Here is a 19967-nt window from a genome sequence, read left to right on the forward strand (position 1 = left end):
TACTCATCTTTGACTCAGCAGTTGTACCCAATTTGCCCTGAAGGAATGATGAAACCAAATAGCTTTTTAAACATTATTTTAAAGATCAAAGGATTTCCATTTGAAGATCAAAGCATAATGGATAATTTTTTGGCAAGAGCACACACTCAAAATGTATTGGGCAGTTTTTGTGTTTTGTTTTTAACATAACTGGTTTCAAAAGAGCCTGGGAGAGTGTGGCCTGGGGTGGAGTGGATGAGCTTTTTTGTCTAAAAACCCTGCTGACGGTGCTCTGTGACAACCTGGAGGGATGAGATGGGGACAGAAGTGGGAGGGGGAGTTCAGGACGTGGACTGTGGGTGGGGAGGGCGGTGTCAGAAACCCATGTATACCTATAGCCGATTCATGTTGACGTATGGCAAAAGCCATCACTATATTGTAAAGTAATTATCCTCCAATTAAAAAAAAAAAAAAGAATAAAACAACCCCTGATGATATGTTTCAGGCTCTGTACTCTGGTTCTAGGCAGATGACACTCCACGAGGAGGCCCAGATGGCCAGCAAGGACCATGTTCTGGCTGTGCGGAGCAGCCTTGATGCGATGAAAGCTGAGGGACATGGGCTGTGGCCCAGACAGAGGAGCAGAGAGGAATTCCCGAGAGGCAGACGTGCGTCTAGATTTCCCGAGTGCTGGCTCAGGCGGGGCGGGCACAGAAGCCTGTGCATCAGTGCTCGCAAAGGACAAAAAACCACGCGGAGGATGCGGTGAGGGCTCAGGGCCCGAGGAGGCCAGCTGCATGGTTTCCTCCACTCAGGCCTCAGCGAGCTTGGGGAAGCACATAAACGAAAGAGAATTCCACCACCCAGCTGGCCCAAGGCGGGGGCAGCCACCCACCAGAACTCTAGACCTTGAACCTGGAGAAGATCAGCACAGGGTCCACCCCACCGACCTCCCGCCAACTCTGATGAGCAGAAAGAAGGTCTGGGACAAGACTGGGGCCTCCTTGTGGTTCCTTCAGACTTAAGGCACAGCTGGGAAACCAGGCGTTTGCATCAAACACACCCAGCCTTTCTTCTCGCTTTGACGAAACACCTAAAACACTAGGACACGCCCTACCACACACCAAGGAAGAAAAATAATGTAAAGGGGAAAAAACAATAGCTTGCCCCCTTACATGATATTTTAGGCATTTGTCTGAACTGTATTTGTAAAGGAAGTGGCCACTGGTAGATTTTCTTCCAGCAGGAAAAAAAAAAAATGCATGAGTTACGCATTAGGAATAAAGAGGGTCCTACTGTACAGCATAGGGAGCTACATTCAACATCCTGAGAGAAACCATAATGGAAACCAGTATGAAAAAGAATGTATAAATGCATAACTGAGTCACTTTGCTATAAGCAGAAATTAACACAACATTGCAAGTCAACTCTAGTTCAATTTTTTAAAAAAGGAATAAAGAGGGAAAGATATTACCAAAACATTGAAACAAGGAATTCTTCCAACTTAGCTCATTTTTAAGACCGTGTAGAGTAACGGTATGCACAACAGACTGTTCCACAGGCAGAACGGTAGGGTTATCTTCTGGTGAAGAACACTGGGAAGATGGGTTGGCAACAGGTGTTCTGAACAACCAAATATCCATAAGTTCTTAGCATCTCTACGATACACAAACTACCTGGGGAGAAAATGCTCCACCCAGAAAAAACAAACTGAAAATCAAGAAAAATCATTTTGCTCATCCCCTTGGCATTTCTTACTTCACTATACTTTCCAGACACCTAGTTCTCTTTCTCAGTTTCTTTTCTCTAAGTCATGAGAACAGGCTGATTTATGTCCAAATCACACAGGTTAATTTTGGAAGCTGATTCCACTCATGAGACAAGGCAGAAACCGGTTTACGAAACTTTAAGGTTTACCAAAATCATGTAAAAGTCTGGGGGCTTAGATAAGATCAGTAAAATGTTTAGGTATTTTCACTGTATGAATTAGGGGCACAGAGGGGTACTTGGAATCTCCAGGTACCATTTCAAAATGCTCATTTGGCACAAAAGGGGTTTTGGAAATGATGCATAAAGATTTTGGTTCTGTTTCTTCTGAGCACGTTCCTGAGAAAAATGGCTAGACTTGGCTGTTTGTTAGACTTTGCCGGTGACTTGGACCTGCTTTTAGGACTTGGCAGGCTGTGCTCAAGGGGCCCTCTTTCGGGCATCAGAGCTAAGCTGAGGGACAGTGACGGGCAGGGCGGCCACGGAGCCAGGACACCTGGGTGGTGGGGCGGCAGGGAGGCCCAGAGCCCCCATCGGTGCTTCTACGTGAGCTGTCCTCTGAGGCCACCAGATGAAAGGGCCCTGTCACTAGAGGTCGAGTGACAGCCTGCACCCTCTGTGGCCACTTTCAACAGGAGCAATCGCCCTGGCACCAGTTGCATGGATGCTGCAGGTTCACCGTCCTCCCCTCGCTGGGTTTCTGCATTTCCACTCAGTCAACAAATATTTATGGGGTCTTCCCTGGTGGCTCAGTGGTTAAAAATCCACTTGCCAATGCCGGTTTGATCTCTGGTCTGGAAAGATCCCACATGCCGTGGAGCAGCTAAGCCTGTGCACCACAGCTACTGAGCCTGCACTCTAGAGCCCGTGTTCTGCAAGAGAAGCCGCTGCGATGAGAAACCTGCACACCGCAAAGAAGAGTAGCCCTCATTGGCCGCAACTAGAGAAACCCGAGTAGCAACAAAGTCCCAGCACAGCCAAAAATAAATAAATTAATTCAATTAAAAGAAAACAAATATTTACAGAGCTTCCCTATGTGCCAGACTGACAGCTGGAAAGAGAGGCGTGGATGAACTCAAACATCACAGGGGGCAGGGAAACAGGCATGGGGAGGGGGGAGGAGAGACAAAATACTCAGGGTCTCTCAAAGAGGGAGTCGGTTTGTGACTCTTCAGAGGGAGGGACAGGGCAGCCCCCACCCCGACCCAGGCCGCCCCTCCCCCAGCAGCTCCCCGGCAGCAGGGAATCCAAGCAGGAGTGAAAGCAGCCAGGCAGGTGGTAGACGAACAACTGGGAGAGCAGAGTTCTCTCTCTGGAGCAGCTGCTGTCCAGGCTGTCCATGGACCACCCAGGAAATCTGGGAGCCACTGGGGGGAGGAGTCAGATGGAGTGAGGGCTGCTGGGGGTGGTGGGAGGCCCGGAGTCCCTGTAGTAACCTCTCCAGGAGCCCCAACGTGAGGCCAGATCTGTGACAGCGAAAAAGGAAGCTGTGACCCCACGTTTCCTCCTGCACACCCACATTCACACCCTCCCTCCACCCTCCAAATTGACTGTCCCGGCGAGAGTTTATAGTGTGCTCAGAGAAGAGATTCCAAAATGCAGGAGGCAGAGACCATGTTTAAACTCCAGTTATCTCCTGATCCACCCGAACATATGAACAGGATAAGTGCTTTTAGAAATTACATTCTCTTTGAATCTGAAAAAGTGTGATATGTGTGTATAACTGAATCACTTTGCTATACACCTGAAACTAATGCACACTGTAAATCAACTATTCTTCCATAAAAAATAAGTATTTTTTAATTTACTTTTTTTTTTTAAATCAACCACAAGCTGAGAGTCCACGACACCCTTCAACATCATGACCTTCCTGCCAAACCAAGACTCAGGTTGGATCCCTGGGTCAGGAAGATCCCCTGGAGAAGGAAATGGCAACCCACTCCAGTATCCTTGCCTGGAGAATCCCATGGACAGAGGAGCCTGGCGGGCCGCAGTCCAGGGGGCCCCACAGAGTGGGACATGACGCAGCAACTGAGCACAGCACTGGTCAGTGAGCCGCCACTCGTCATAAGTTCAGTTCCATAAATTCTAACACTGCCCACCCCCCCAAGAGTCTCCGTCTCTAACAGATGAAGACAGTCTCCTTACAGAAAATCTCTCGCCCAAGACTGCAGGGCTCACCATGGCTGAGCCAGGATTCAGACACAGGTTCAGAGCTCTGTGATCCTCCCTGCACACGTCGGACTCAAGCCTCCGCCACACAGGCTCTCATCCTTTCTGTGTACCACCATCTCCCCATCCTCATATCTCTGTCTTCCATCCTGTCTCCAGTGGGCAGCCTCTCTCGACTTCTCAAGCCAGAGGCCGCCTGGGATTGCCGCCTCTTCCGGACATCCCCTGTGCCGCTAACCCCCCATCCAGGCCTGTTTTGAGGACCCCCACGGGCCGGAGATTCCGCCCAGGTCAGCTCAGACTTGGTGAAGGGCTGTCTCACACTGCCTTCCTTGCAATGTTTTTCTGTCCAATGTTTGAGAAGAGTTTTAGAATTTTGCTTGGAAATTCTCATTGTCCTCAGAAATGACTCATGATCTCTTAGAAATCACTGTGTATATATGGGAGAATTCTAGAGATACAGAAGAGCTTGTAAAATTTTTTGCAAATAGGATAAAACAGTGTGCTTATTTCGCTTTAAGACTGACATCCATGTATTAATTTCAATTTGCAGAGGCATCTCCCTACTTTTAGAAGCTATGAACACGTTGTTTTTGGAGATTAAAGAATTTTGTGGGTCCTTGACAACCTAGACACAAGCCCTGTGTCTGCTGTCCAATGGGCAGAAGAGGCCAGCTCACCCTTAGCTGTGTGGCCTGTGTATCAGTTATACACAGACCACCATAAAGCCCAGTCCTGCCCCCACCAGTCACGACTTCAAGCTTCAGACAGAGATTTTTGTCCAGCTGACTGATAAAGTCTCACAATGACTAGCACAGCTGCCATAAAATGAATGCTAATGGACTCAGGAAAAATGTCATAAATACACAAAAAAATCACAACTTCAACCACAGAGCCTTCAATCCTATACTCTTCAGTACCTTTCCTAAAATATCTAGCCATATGAGATAATATTACTGATACTTCTCAAACTATTTGCATTCTCTTTCCTAAAAGCAACACAAAACAAAAATGCTTTGATTTCATTGCTTTGAAAGACGGTACAAGAAGAGAGAAGCTAAATAAAACAGAACATAAATATCAGAGGGTCTCTGGAAGTACTCCACCTCTATAGATTTTTGTTTCTTGAGTAGCTAGTTCTAGGGTCCCTTCCAAGAACGTAGAGGGGAGCCGTGCTCATAATCTCCTGGACCTCCGAGTCCCTAAGGTGGCCAAGGCCTCCTATTACCTACACGTTGTCCTTGGGCTCAGGTCAGTTTCCTTCAGTAAACTTTAACCAGATGCAATCTGATAACATTTTAACATACACGATTAAATCAAACCTACTCACTTGCCCAGCAGTTAGGGGAGGAGTGGGGGCCACTGAGGCTCTGTAAGAAATAAGGGGGTGGGGGAGGGCGGGGCCCTGCTTTGATGGACCAACCAGTAGGTCACGTGATGCTGTCTGACCACCAGGAGCAAAAAATAATTTATCAAAAACAAAACAAACCACGGGTATACTTGGAATGAACAGAATCTACACAAACAAAATGCATTCTTCGATGAGCAGAACTTCAGGGCAGATATCCTTTAGCACATCACTGGGGCTGAGAGCAAATGGCCTGGCTTTTAAACATGCTTTGCTAATACTGCTGATACAGCAGTTCTCCACCTGAAGATCACAATGCTATTTCTATTTTCTGCATGTCCAGACCCCATATAAGCCTCTGTTTCACCTGGGGGCAGGCCCAGGGACCTGAAAGTCAGATTTCATGTTGCCCCTGAGAGGGCATGGTTTCTGTTTCACCCATCATGTGCTCATGTTGAAAACCGAGAAGAGGAAAGGAAACCCCAGGAGGGAGGTGGGGAAAGGAGAGGGGGTCCTGGGGACCCTAGCCTGGTGCTGCCCACCTCTTTCCGTTACTGTCCCGGAGCATTGCTCTGCCCATCACTCTGGACTTCATCTCCAGCTCCTGCACTTCCTCCAGCAGCGTTTTCTTGCAGGTGTGCTTGGCCCTGTGTCCAAGGAAAAGACAAGAAGGACATGACTTGTGAACTCAGCTGTGACAACAGGCTGCTCCCCCATGGGCCCTCTCTGATGTTCTCTGACCCAGGCTGGGGCTTGGAGACACTGTGGAACATATGCCAGCCCTGTGCATAGTGAAGGCTCCACCTCTGCAACCTGGGAAGCACCCCAAGTCCTGCAGAACGGGCCCAGGCCATGGGTGTCAGCAAATGATCCCCTAAGAGCATTGCTTGTGGCTGCAGAGCTGGCTGATGCCCTCCAAGTCCAGACAGAAGCCCAGGGTTCCTGCAGGGTCACAGGTCTACCTTGAAAGCTGTCTACTTCAGGACCTAAAGACCCAAAAGATGCTCTAATCCTACCCAAGTGGACATATGTGGGTTCTTTGGACTGTGCCCAACTGTAAGGTCAAGAGCCCAGGGGAAACAGTCTTCTCTCTCCTTTTAGGGTGAAAAAAGTCACAGCAAGATGGAGTTATGATGCCAGGGGTGACTGTCATCACGCCAAACCCTTGATCTGAAATTTGGGTCAACACAAATATCCGGGCACAGACCTCAGCAGCGTAAAATAACAAACACAGTAGCAAAACAGGCTGGCCTTTCCAGCCTGTAAACCTTAAACGCTCTCCCTGACCTGTGGAAAGAGTTCCCTGCACCTTCTCCTGATTAAACTAAGAGACACCTCACAATGTTTCAATAAGTGGCTGATCTCAAAGGTCTTCCTAAAATTGAGATTAAACGGAGAATGGCTGGTTGGAAGCCATACAGGCGAAGAAAGGGCATTGACCGAGATACAGGTTAGAAATGAGAAAAGAGAGCCTGTAAAAAAGCAGAAGACTCTAGCAGAGCAGCACAGGGCAGTGTTCTTCTGAAAATCTTTTTCTAGTTTTTCTGCGGAAGCATATGTGGGGTGCCCATCAAGCACCCAGACTCAGAGACAGAATCAGAGCCAAACTGAGTGTGTCTGCAAGGACACGGCACAATGCAATGGAACCTTCTGGAGACCTGAGCTGCTCCACGGAACCACATGCTCCCGTCCACCTTCCGCCTGCAAGGAGTCTGGGAAGATAGTGCCCAGTTGTCTGCTGACACCCCAAGTTCATTTCCGGTGGAGAGTCAGAGCGGAGGCTCTGTGTAAGTGTAGGTCATTCATCTCCCCACAGGAAACAAGAACTGAACCACACAGTTTTCACACCTAATTCCTTAACCACACCAAGCAGTGTCCTGAGACTCAGGGGCGATTAAAACACTGCAATTCAAAGCGGAGACAGGGGAATTTTCATTTAAACAAGAAATGAGAAAATGTTTAACTTTCTGCTGGAAAGAAGACAAAGAGAACGTGACACTGTTCACTATGAATGAATATGCCAGGCCCAAAGTCTACCTTTGATCTCAACTGGGCTTCTGGGCTATATTGATAAGAGCCATCTGGGTAAACAGCCAGCCCCACTCCACTTGGATTCACCCCAGATACACGGGTCCTGTGGAGTGTGTCTGGCTTGTTCTTACTGTTTCAGGAATGTCTTCACTCCAGCATCCTCCCTTCCCTCTTCCTCTCTTGCCCACAGAGCAAGCAGTACTCATCAACCTCTAGACCAGCCCCCAGTGTTATCCTCTGGGCTGGGGTAGGGGAAGGGAGACATGAAGTAGGCTTGAAACAGGAAGGCTGGACCACAGGGCGCAGAGCACCAGCAACCTACAGCTTGGGCCAAGAGAAAAGAGACTTTGACCCGCCAGTTTTCACTCATTCATAAAACTGCTCCAGAAGGAAACAAGCATGTTGATTCTACTTGGCCTTGTTCACGTCCCCAGTAGATGAAAATGTGTTCATACCCAAGAGTTCTTCAGCAATTTTGTAGTATTTCCACAAGGCTAGTTCCTGGGAGTCAGTCTGGGAACTTAACCAGTACGAGAACACGGCTAGTCTTTCTGCCTGGAGTACTGCAGTAGAGTTGATGCTAGCAATTTAAAACCATGTTTTTGGGGACTATCCTCATGGTCCAGTGGCAAAGACTCTTGAGCTCCCAATGCATGGGGCCTGGGTTCAATTCCTGGTCGGGGAACTAGATCCTGAATTTGTGGTTGCTGTTTAGTCCCTAAGTTGTGTCTGACTCTTTTGCAACCCCATGGACTGTAGCCCACCAGGCTCCTCTGTCCATGGAATTCTCCAGGCAAGAATACTGGAGTGGGTTGCCATTCCCTTCGCCAGGGCATCTCCCGAACCAGGGGTCAAACCTGAGTCTCCTGCATTGGCAGGCGGATTCTTTACCACCAGAGAAGCCACCAGGGAAGCCCAGATCCTGCCTGCTGCAACTAAAAATTCCCCACGCCACAACAAAGATTGAAGATACCACATGCCGCAACTAAGACCCAATGCAGTCAAATAAATAAATAAAAATAGCTAAAAATATTTTTCTTCAAGAATCTTTACCCAATAAGGCCTTACTTAGAGAAATGATTCTAAGACCTCCTCTGCCAAAGTCTACATTCGTCATCGACTAAAATCTAATACTTCTAAGTTTCAAAAAGCCAGCCACTAAGTATTAACCACTAGCAAGGAAATCAGATCTCACCAAGAGCTGGGGTTGGGTTTGTTCTGAATCACAGCTTGGGCAGAGTGAACCCAATTACCTGTGGATGGCTGTTTCCCAGGGCTCCTCCCCCAACCCCAGGTCCAGAGGCCAGGTGAGCAGAGAAGGGCAGGTGGGCATGCTTAGACCCTCTAAGAGTGTGTGGTAGTCCACAGTGAACCTTCAGATAGAGTGAAAGGTATTCTCCAGGTTATCAGAGATTTTTGAAATAAGTAAGTTGGCCTAAAAGCCTAAACTTTTCATCTTCTTATTTCTGAAATTTTTTCTCCTGGACTCCTTTTCTTTTTTTCCTTATGGAAGGAGAACAAGTCAGAAGGAAACATTAGATTCTAAATGTGGATGAAAATGTAAATATAATGTGCCTCAAAAGAAATTAGTCTGGTTGGAAGGGTTTTTTGTTGTTGTTTTTTTTTTTTAAATCAAGGCCCCGTTGTACACAGAAATTTCTTATTACCTTTTATTTCCACTTAAGTGCCTATCTGGGATTATAATAAGGAAATGAAGTCATTCTGGACTTCCTGAAATGTACTGCGTGCTGACTGGTAAGGTACAGGAGATACAGTTAGATAAAAAGAGATGGGGCCCTGAGTCCTGTGGCCTTGAGCTTTATATTATTTTTATAAAGCAATGTAAGTGAATTGTTGCTTTATGAGCATAAGTACATGGCAGCTTACCTAAGAATGCAGTCATGGGTAAACATTTTGGAAGCACGTGAGCTAAAGGATATTAAAGTAGTTCTGGACAATTTAAACTGCATGCATCTAATAAAAATATTCATTAGCCAGGTAGCATCTATCATCAATTATTTTAATAAAAGATGTGTTAGTTTAGTCCCTCATGAAAATTCTGGTTAACAGGGTAACAGAAGAAGTTTTTTGCGATGTCCAAATCTGCCTTAACATAGTTCAATAATGGATTTTCATTCAGAAATTTGATAGACTTCACTGAAAAAAATCACCAAATTGCCTCATGCTGTTTTTTCTTCCTTACGCTTAACAATGCAGGTCCTGAAATGGGAGAGAGACTGGGCGAAGAAAGAGGGAAAATGCAGGAAGACAGAGCAACCTGCGTGCACAGAAATGCACAATTAAGTCCCCTACATACGAACCTTCAAGTTGTGAACTTTCAAAGATGAGAATGTGTATCAGGTTCCAGCACGGAGCCAGCACCTGCTCCATCCACGTCAGGTGTGAGGGCCACTGCAGCTGGTCCTCTGTCTCCTGCTGCTGACGACCCTTCAGCTCTACCATCTCCCACCTCCTCTCCCTCCGCCAGTCAGTAACTCTTCTTGTCTGTTCACTCGATGCCAGCCCCTGTGTGCCTGCCATTGTACTACTAGGTACTGTACTGTAAGATTAAAACTGTTTTATTTTTTGTCTTGTTTTTTTATGTATTGCTTGTGTTAAAAGAACTATAGATCACTACAGTACCATATAGCTGATTATGTTACTTATAGTTGGGTACCTAGGCTAACTTTGTTGGACGTATGAACAAATTAGATTTAGCAAACACGCTCTTGGAATGGAACTCATTTGTATGTAAGGGACTCACTGTATGTAAAAAGGCAGGACTGCTTTGAGCTGGAATTTAAAAGCATTTTCAAAATAGAGTTAACCACCAAATCTCAAAATCAAACTAAAATGTCTTAAGACTGGCCCAAGGCAAGATGAAAGAATCACAGCAAATTTACAGAGGTTCCAGACACTGCCTCAAACTGATTCATCAGAGCCAGCCCTCCAGCTGCCCCCTGACTCCCTGTGATGTCACTCAAGCTCTCTTCTCCAGAGTCCAGGGTGCAGCCTGGCACATCATGTGACAAGAAACATTCTACAATCTGAACCAAATGACGGGCAATTTTCTGCACAATTGGGATTAATATTTTTGTTCAGTGTGTAGGAAGGAAAAACAGGACAGCTTTGTAAAGCTGAAGAAAGAGAAATGACAGGCAAGTATCATGGCCTCATTAGAGGTAAGCAACTCATAATACAGTTTCCCTGGGAGAAGCCTCTGAATTTACTTGAAGTGAAGTGAAGTGAAAGTCACTCAGTCGTGTCTGACTCTTTGTGACCCCAAGGACTGTACAGTCCATGGAATTCTCCAGGCCAGAATACTGGAGTGGGTAGCCTTTCCCTTCTCCAGGGGATCTTATCAACCCAGGGATCGAACCCAGACCTCCCACATTGCAGGCGGATACTTTACCAGCTGAGATATCAGGGAAGCCCCCAAATTTACTTGACTCAACAATAAATATTTCAGGCTGGGAGTATAATAGGAGATAAAAGATAGACTCCTTGATTAGAAGCAAAATGTCCAAAGAAACTTGCCAAATTCTTGCTTTTGAGGAGAGGGATAAGTATAGTTTAGACATTAACTATGTATTATTGGTTATATGTTTTAGGCAAACACTCTGGACCAGAGGCTATACATGCCATACAATCCAAACTAAATGAGACAAAGTGCATTTCAGGAGATGGGTCTGGAATTCAGAGGGGCCTTTCCTGCTCTTACCTGGCTGGCAACCCCCTTAGAAAGAAGTGACTTCCCTTTCCAAATGGTGGAGCTGGAAGCAGTGTCCTTGTTAAAATGTAAATAGCACTAATCTGACAGTGCCAGGAACCACCCCCTGGCGCCCCCCCCAAAAAAAATCCCTTTGGAGAGGATAGATAATTTGCTTCACGCAGACTGGGAACTCTCCCTTCAAATGTATTAGAAAAGATTCAGAAAACAGAGGCGGCGGCAGAGATATTACAGTCTGCAAATACTCTTTTTTGAAATGGTAGAAAGATACTCCTGCCAGCATCTCACTTAGCAAATATATCAGTCTCAGCAAAAATGTATGGCCGAAACCAACACAATATTGTAAAGCAATTATCCCTCAATTAAAAATAAATTAAAAATTATGAACTAATAAAATTTTTTCATGACATTAATTTGATATTTGAATTAAAAGAGACCAAGATTAATTTATAATCAAGTTACTAGTCTCAAACTACACACTAAAAAGTGATCTGATGTAATCAAGACCACATTCTATTTACCTAAAACTAACTTGATGATCTTGCAAAACTGAAGAAATTTGGCAAGGCAATATATCGTGCCATAATTGGGCTGTGTTATGAGCACAAGCCATAGAACTCAGATTTTCTTTCAGTTCATTTATTAGATTAAGAAAACATCTTTCTTAGGTATCATAGTTTGATTTCCAAGGATTCCAATTCTATTTATAGAACACAATTTTAGCAGATAAAATGAACATAGTGATAAAGTTTTTGAGAAATCAGTTATTTAATTTCCACTAACAGTTGTAAAACTTAGTGAAGAGAAGGAAAAAAGGAAAACACCCAAAATATGTGTTATAAAATCATCTCTCCCACCTTCTCTCTCTGTGGATCATTGGTAGTCAAGATAATGCCAAGATGAAGATTTTTTTCAAAATACATTCCTACCTCTCACGTAGGAGCAGTTCTCATTGTATGTGGGAGGAAGGGAGAGAGAAAAATGAAATCTGATGTCTTCTGGAAGGTTTGGAATCAAGTCTCAATTCTCTACCTTAGAGATGCCAAATAATTATGCCTTGCCCAAAGTAATACCAATCCAGGAGTCTCAATTTTCAGGGAAGTTGGAAACAGTAGAAGTTATCAGGTCTAACCCTGACCTCAAAAATCAACCTGACCTCTTTTGCAGTATTCCTTCTTTTCCTTGCAGATGAAATAAAGTTTATTTTATCTTGGAACCTCGTAGCTTTTTTTCACATTGTAAATAAGATAGTTAGAAAATAATATATTCTGAAACACAAACAAAAATTGAGCATAAGTTATTTCCTATTGAACCTATGTGATAATTTTGTCATTGTGATTAATCTTCTCATAGACTTGTAAACTGACACTTCAGGAAAAGTATATTTTTGAAGGATTCTTACTGGTAATAATTTGGAAAAGCAAAGACTACTTGATTCTAAGCATTTGGTGATTTGAAATGACAAACATATACACACAAGTTCCCTTTAAGCATGGAGTTTAAAGCCAGACTATATTTGTGATCACTCAGCATTGATAAAAATCAATGAATTTTGAGGGGCTTGTCTAGTGATCCAGTGGTTAAGGATCTGCCTTGTAATACAGGGGATGCTGGTTCAATCCCTGGCCAGGGAACTAAGATCCCACGTGCCTGGAAGAGCTGAGTCCTCGCACTGCAACTACTGAGTACATCACAACTGCAGAGTTCATGCAACACAAAGATCCTGCATGATGCGATGAGTATCTCGTGTGCCGCAACTAAGACCCGACACAGCTAATTAAAAAAAAAAAAAAATCAATGAATTTTGAGTTATGCTTCTTAACCCTGGTGGAATGGATCTGTACTCAGAAATTCTCCCTTATAATCCTATACAAGCAACACCTCTCTTGACCTTCACACAGCCTGACTCCTTTTCTACTATATTCTCATCTCAAGGTGAAGCACAGGTTAAAAGAAAAAAAAAAACAAAACAAACCAAGCCAACATCTTTTATATCTGCTGTGGCAGGTGGCAGGAGACCGGTGACTTCAGAAATCTCACAGCATCTAACACCGTACGGTGGGGCTTGCTGAAGACTAATGGGACACAGGACAAGACCTAGGGTATCACTTTATCTCTCACTTACGCTCTCCACGCCACATCTTCGATCAGACATGCGGTGGGAACCAGAAATAATCCCAGCCAGAAGTGTGCAGAGCTCAGAACCATGGTTGCCTGCAAAAACCAGAAGTGACACGTGCATTAACACTGCTGAAAGAGAGAAACGTAATTCAATCAGTAGAAAACGCCCCTTAAGCAAAAGAAGGTTATTAAATTCAATGAAAGCTGAAATACACACTCAGGAAGAATGTCAAGGGAACCAACTGGTGGCAAGAGCCCCTCACCCATGATCTCCATCAGCTCTTGTCTCCATCCTGATAGGCTGACGAGTTTTGTCTCCCTCTTTTATAAAGCACTCCAAGCCCCTTCACGGCAATAGGAGTGGGAGCGGGAAAGGAAGCAGGATTAGACCAAGTCTTACAACCGAACCTGAGACGCAGTCTCCCGATGGTGCCCACCCAGATTTACACTGCCTCTTTAAGTGTTACATGCTGTGTATATGTCCATATACATTGATGCATATGATGGCTTTTGTATGTTCTGTTTTGGAATCTCCTCACCTTAAAAAAAAAAAAAAAATTCTTAGGCCTCAAACAGTGCATCACTCCAGGCCTTGATCCACTGAGACTATGCAGACCACCAACCACTGGACCCACCGTGAGATCACATGTCAGGAAAAATGCACGCGGAGGTCTCTCAGAGGGAGTACGCTGCAGTGTTCATAGCTCTTTGGCTATCTCTAGTTCCCATTTCTCATACAGAAAGCATAAACACAGAAGGAAAATTTAACTCCCCCGCCCAGCCACAGCAGCCCAAGCAAACCACAGGGAGGAGCTGAATTATCCAGGTTCTTTCTGCAGGTCCCGCCTTCCTCCTCCAAACCTATCCCAGGGCGATGGAGCAGCAGAAGGCGGGCTTGTTAAAGCTACATTTCTGGGGCTGCTACATCCTGGATCATTACCGGCTGGTATATTTATCAAAGAATACAGGTCATTTAAAAATAACATCTTATAGAAATGACAGCTATGTGATGGATGTGTTAGCTAGTGCTGTGATGGTAATCATTTTCCAAGACATAAGTGGATCAAATCGACATGCTGTATGTACCCCTTAAACATACGATGTTAGATGTCAACTATGTCTCAGTAAAGCTGGGAACTGCTTTTTGAGAAAAGTAAAAATAACATTTGATGACAATCATGTATGTGCTGTTTAAAGTGGGTTATGAAACATCAGTAAGAATTCTCATGGCTGAGGGAAATGAGGAAAATAATCTTTGAACCCAGTTGACAAAGGTTATGTGGGGATTTGGAACTATGGTTTTGTTGCTGGTTTTTAAAACTTGGAGCTGTTAAAACATGTCATGGAAATAACTGATTTTAAAGGTGTGTCTCCAGAAAGATTTTCTAGTGTCTTGATTTTCACATATTGACTAAGTTCGAGGTACTGAAATCTTTGGCAAGGGCACAGCTATTGGTATTGAAATTGAGATTTAGTTAGATTGTTCTTACTCTCTTCACTTCAGTTCAGTTCAGTTGCTCAGTCGTGTCCGGCTCTTGGCAACCCCATGAACTGCAGCATGCCAGGCCTCCCTATTCCATCATCAATTCCCGGAGTTCACTCAGACTCACGTCCATCGAGTCAGTGATGCCATCCAGCCATCTCATCCTCTGTTGTCCCCTTCTCCTCCTGCCCCCAATCCCTCTCAGCATCAGAGTCTTTCCCAATGAGTCAACTCATCACATGAGGTGGCCAAAGTACTGGAGTTTCAGCTTCAGCATCATTCCCTCCAAAGAAATCCCCGGGGCTGATCTCCTTCAGAATGGACTGGTTGGATCTCCTTGCAGTCCAAGGGACTCTCAAGAGTTTTCTCCAACACCACAGTTCAAAAGCATCAATTCTTCGGCGCTCAGCCTTCTTCACAATCCAACTCTCACATCCATACATGACCACATACAAAACCATAGCCTTGACTAGACGGACCTTTGTTGGCAAAGTAATGTCTCTGCTTTTCAATATGCTATCTAGGTTGGTCATAACTTTTCTTCCAAGGACTTATTCTCTTAGCATTAAAAAAAAAAAAAAAAAAGGTTTATTAAGCTGGACTAGGTGACAAACGGCATTACTTACTCCCTTCTCCCCACTCACATACACTACTGAGTGAGGCATCCTTTTGATGTGCTAACAGCCCCACTGGGAAGAAGTCACCCTCAGTCAGCACATCTTTAGCCAGTGAGGACTCTTGGGTTGGGTGCCAAACGCATGGGCTTCCCTGGCCGCTCAGTGGTGAAGAATCCACCCGCCAATGCAGGAGATTCCAGTTTGATCCCTGAGCCAGGAAGAGCCCCTGGAGAAGGAAATGGCAACCCACTCCAGTATTCTTGCCTGCAAAATCCTATGGACAGAGGAGCCTGGTGGGCTACAGTCCATGGGGTCACAAAGAGTTGGACAAGACTGAGCACGCAGGCCGAATGCAGAGGAACCTCTTGAAGTAAATTAAAGGAAAGTGAGGCTTGGGCGTGAAGCTACTTGATAATGAAGCCACAGCTGGTGAGAGCCCAGAGAAGGTAGAGCTGGTCTGAATGTAATATAGCACAGCATCGCTTCTGGACAGATCAGGGATGCCGTGAAACAAGTGGCCAGGGATTAGAGCACGCAGAAACTTCTGCGGGCTCCTCATCACACACACACAATGTCCATGGTGCTCAGGTCCAGCCACCCATGGACATGGTGACAGACAAGAGAAGGTTCTAGAAATGAGGCTGGAGAAGCCTGAGTTGGGCGAGGTCGGTCTGCGTTTCCTGTTGTGGGGTGGATTCTGGATGCCGTGGTAGCCATGGAGGAGGCAACCACGGCAGTTGCTCCCCTGCCTGGAGGAGGAGACCAAGATTGCCTGGTGCGTCATTGAGGGCCAGGACTTCCCATAAAGCGTCCTTCCCAGTCCCTTTTCTACAGAAAAAAATCAATACTGCAACCTCCGCAGGGACCCAACTCCCTCCCTAGGTGTGAGGTGTGAGGGGCTTCCTTTGGGAGGGACCTGGTGAGGTACCACCTCTCCATGAATGAAGAGGTAGACAACAGGAACCAGGTAATTAATACGATGTGTGCGCTGACACAGATATCCCAAACGGGACATCCTTCATCTCACAGCAAAGTCCTCAGCAATCACTCCTTTGGGCATTTAGAGTATCTTTAAAACTCCAAGTGTGACCTGAAAGACATGTATATTCTACATTAGAATAAAAACCACCTGATAAAAAGGTCATATTTTCCTGGATCTTCAATCTCAACCAAAGATTTGAAAAATGGATCATTCCATATTGGTAAAATCAGAATGTTCAAATACATATGAACTTGGAGATGCAGTGAATGCTACAGGATATGTCCCTGGGCCTCCAGGGTACGTGTGTCTCCCTCATCCGCTGTCAGAGGTGTTTCATGGAGAGAGAAATTAATTAAGGATAGTGGACTTAACAGTCAAGAATACATGTCTGGTGTGGAGACTATTTACACATTAGATAACCAGTCCCTGAGGTGGGAGCTTAGAGGGGCAGGAGCAGGCGTTGTTAGGGGGACACAGAGGGGCCGTGGGTCACCAGGCTTCAATCACACAACAGTTTCGCTGATTCAGGTTTCAGGTGGATCCTACCTGGATTAAGGTTTCCATATTTCCAACCCACTGGATCTCTTAGGGGTGCTTCTCGATCTGGATCTCAGAATGGACACAGAAGGGACAAGAAGGATTCCCCTTGGGGACAGGACCACCGTCGTCTTCTCCTCCATGAGTCACTGCGAGCATTTGCTGGGGGTAGAGGGGCAGAGTCCTCGCCCCTGGGCAGCAGCCTCGGGCTACCAACTCTTGCTGTCCTGGGTGATTTCTCAGCAGTTGAGCGGGTGGACAGAGCAAGGACTTCAGGTTCACACGGAGCTGGGAGGGAGCTGGGCCTCTAAGCTTTAGATGGTGACACCTGACGGGGCCACTGCCCTCGGCCTGCCTCAGTTTCCCCCGAGCGGCCACGACCAGGACAGTGGAAGCTCTTCCCTTCGAGGGGCTGTGGTACCCAGCTCACTGTCAGCTGTACTCACAGACGATCCATGCCACCAAAGCCCCGAGCAAACCTTAAAAAATAAACCTGTACGCCTCCCTTCCTTGAAATCTTCTAGCTCTCCCAACCCCCAAACATCTGATCTGGAAACAGCTCTGCCTGTAAGATGACTTAGAGCCGCCAGTGAGCTCAGGGCTGGCGCGGGGCACCGTGTCTGAGCCCCCGCCCGCCCTCTGGCTGCGCTCCAGCCCTCTGCTGCCTTCCTGGAGCAGAGCAGCCCGGGACCCTCGATGAGACATTTTCTCCACTGTTTTCTTTACCTCTGACAACTGCAACTGAAACTGAGCAGCAGCCCGCAGCCCCCCAGGGAGCCCTTCTGCAGTTTTTTCCTCTCTCTCTCACTCTTGCTGTTACTTTTTACAGCTCCTCCAACCAAAGTTCAGATTGCTATTTTTTTTAAGAGAAAAAAAAAAAAGAGTCTTGGGAAGAAAAGATTTGACTTCATAAACAGTTTATGATAAACTGAGAATAGCAAATGACCCATCCCAAGGACCAGATTGAGAAATGAAAACTATGCTTTCTACTTTTAAAGTAAATTTATTTCTTGAAGCTAGAAACTTCACAGCAACAACTATTCTGCCTTCCCTTCTCCAAGGTTTTGGAGCACTTGGTATGTACCAACCTCAAGGTCCCTTTGTAGAGACTTGGGGAAGGAGGAGGGCCATCCATGCCTCCAGGGCCTCATCTCCACCCACTCACAATGTGTGTTGCGGGCACCTTCTCATCTTCATGGACACACTGCTGGATGTACACAAGAATCCACCAACACACCCTGCACCAGCTCCAAATTCCCCACAAGGGCTTCCCAAATAATAGACGTGTACTAGCAGCTGAAATTAGTGATGGAAGGAAATGGCAACCCACTCCAGTATCCTTGCCTGGAGAATCCCAGGGACGGGGGAGCTTGGTGGGCTGCCGTCTATGGGGTCGCACAGAGTCGGACACGACTGAAGCGACTTAGCAGCAGGGAAGCCTGGTGTGCTGCAGTCCGTGGGGGTTGCAAAGAATCAGACACGACTGAGCATCTGAAACGGAACTGACTGAGTAACCGAAAATCAACCCTCCCACCTCCCCACTCCTCTCCTAGCATTTCCTACTTTCATTAGGTGACACCACCTGCTTCAGGCTTGTGTAAGAGATGGGTTTGATTTCTACTTCTCTTCTATTAAACCTCTCTTCCTGGGCACTCCCACATATATTGTTTCCAAGCCCTACAAAAATCCCCTGCAAGAGATACACTAATTGTTCCCATTTTACAGATGAGGCAACTAAGGCTCAGGGCCAATTCAAGCCACCTGTAAGGGGCTAAGTCAGGATCTGAACCCAGGTCTCTCTGATTCTAGTGCCAGGGCTTCTCCTGTGGTCTGAGATCCATATTCTCAACAGACAGTGGCTTTAATGGCTCCTCATAATTTTCTAGTATTTTCTTTACCATTTTGCTAGCATTTCAATAACTTTTATTTTAATAAATTGCAAGCCTTTAGATATGTATAATCCAGCTGCAAGTTTTAGCTCAGAAGTCCTACTCTATTGCAACTTTTCTGACCTTGTCTTTTTCCATTCTGCTTAAAATGCAACATTTTTCAATGATGGATTTAATAACTGGGCTATTTCATGGGAATGTCATTGTTCCAGAGGGTGATGCAATGTGCTGACCCAGTAAGCAGGCGTGCATTGTCTCAATTAACAGACAACGAAGTGCCATGTCCATAAAAACTAGGCTCCAGTACTGGAACAGCTGTGGGTCTGAGTGGGTCTCATGGTCCTTACTATTTCTCAGTAGGACAAGTGTTATTAAGGTTGGTACCTGTGAAGCAAAACCAACATCTTAGTCTTCACAGCGTCTTGGCTGGCATTAACAGGTTAGGAAACAATCATTTTTATAAAAGGTCTTTGATGACAAAGGTTCATATAGTCAAAGCTATGGTTTTTTCCAGTAGTCATGTATGGATGTCAGAGTTGGACCATAAAGAAGGCCAAGTATCAAAGAATTGATGCTTCCAAACTGTGGTGCTGGAGAAAACTCTCGAGAGTCCCTTTGACAGCAAGGAGATCAAACCAGTCAATCCTAAAGGAAATCAACCCTGAATATTGATGGGAAGGACTAAATGCTGAAGCTGAAGCTCCAATACTTTGGCCACCTGATGCGATGAGCTGACTCACTGGAAAAGACCAGTGATGCTGGGAAAGATTGAAGGTAGGAGAAGAAGGGGGCGACAGAGGATGAGATAGTCGGATGGCATCACTGACTCAATGGACATGAGTTTGAGCAGGCTCTGGGAGATGGTGAAGAACAGGGAAGCCTGGCATGCTGCAGTCCATGGGGTCACAAAAAGTCAGACATGACTTAGCAACGGAACAACAACAATTTAAAAGTGGAAAAGAGGCTACCAGTGGATGGCTCAATTGTTCTCTAGAGATTCCAGCTTCTAGACACTTAGCCTTAGCTATACCGAAGATCTCAGGACTCTGAGACTCTGCAGAGGGACAAAACCTCCCATGCAGTGGACCATGGACCATCTCAAACAGGCTCTATATTCAAGCCACTCACCTGCAGGCAAAGGCTCACGGTCCTCTAAGCCTAGCTAACAGAGTACCCCCACCCACTGCTCAGACCCTGCCCCTCAGATGCAACCCCAGCGACTGGGGGCCTGGATGTGCAGAATCCCAGCAACAGAGCTAGAGACCCAGAGGTTAGGAGTCCTGCAAATCCATGGGGGAGGAGCTCGTCCAG

General features: G+C 45.8%; 1 protein-coding gene across 1 annotated transcript in view; it reads right to left on the reverse strand.

Moving 5' to 3' along the window:
* LOC129624506 (phospholipid-transporting ATPase IB) overlaps positions 1–19967 on the reverse strand; it is a 410556-nt gene that overhangs the window by 41446 nt on the left and 349143 nt on the right. The window contains exons 34-35 of the mRNA XM_055542522.1: positions 13153–13241; positions 5809–5913 (exon numbers count right to left, since the gene is read on the reverse strand). Of these exons, the coding sequence (XP_055398497.1) occupies positions 5809–5913; positions 13153–13241 (194 nt within the window). The remainder of the gene's footprint in view (positions 1–5808; positions 5914–13152; positions 13242–19967) is intronic.

The sequence above is a fragment of the Bubalus kerabau genome, chromosome 12 (genome assembly GCF_029407905.1).
Source record: "Bubalus kerabau isolate K-KA32 ecotype Philippines breed swamp buffalo chromosome 12, PCC_UOA_SB_1v2, whole genome shotgun sequence".
NCBI lineage: Eukaryota > Metazoa > Chordata > Mammalia > Artiodactyla > Bovidae > Bubalus > Bubalus kerabau.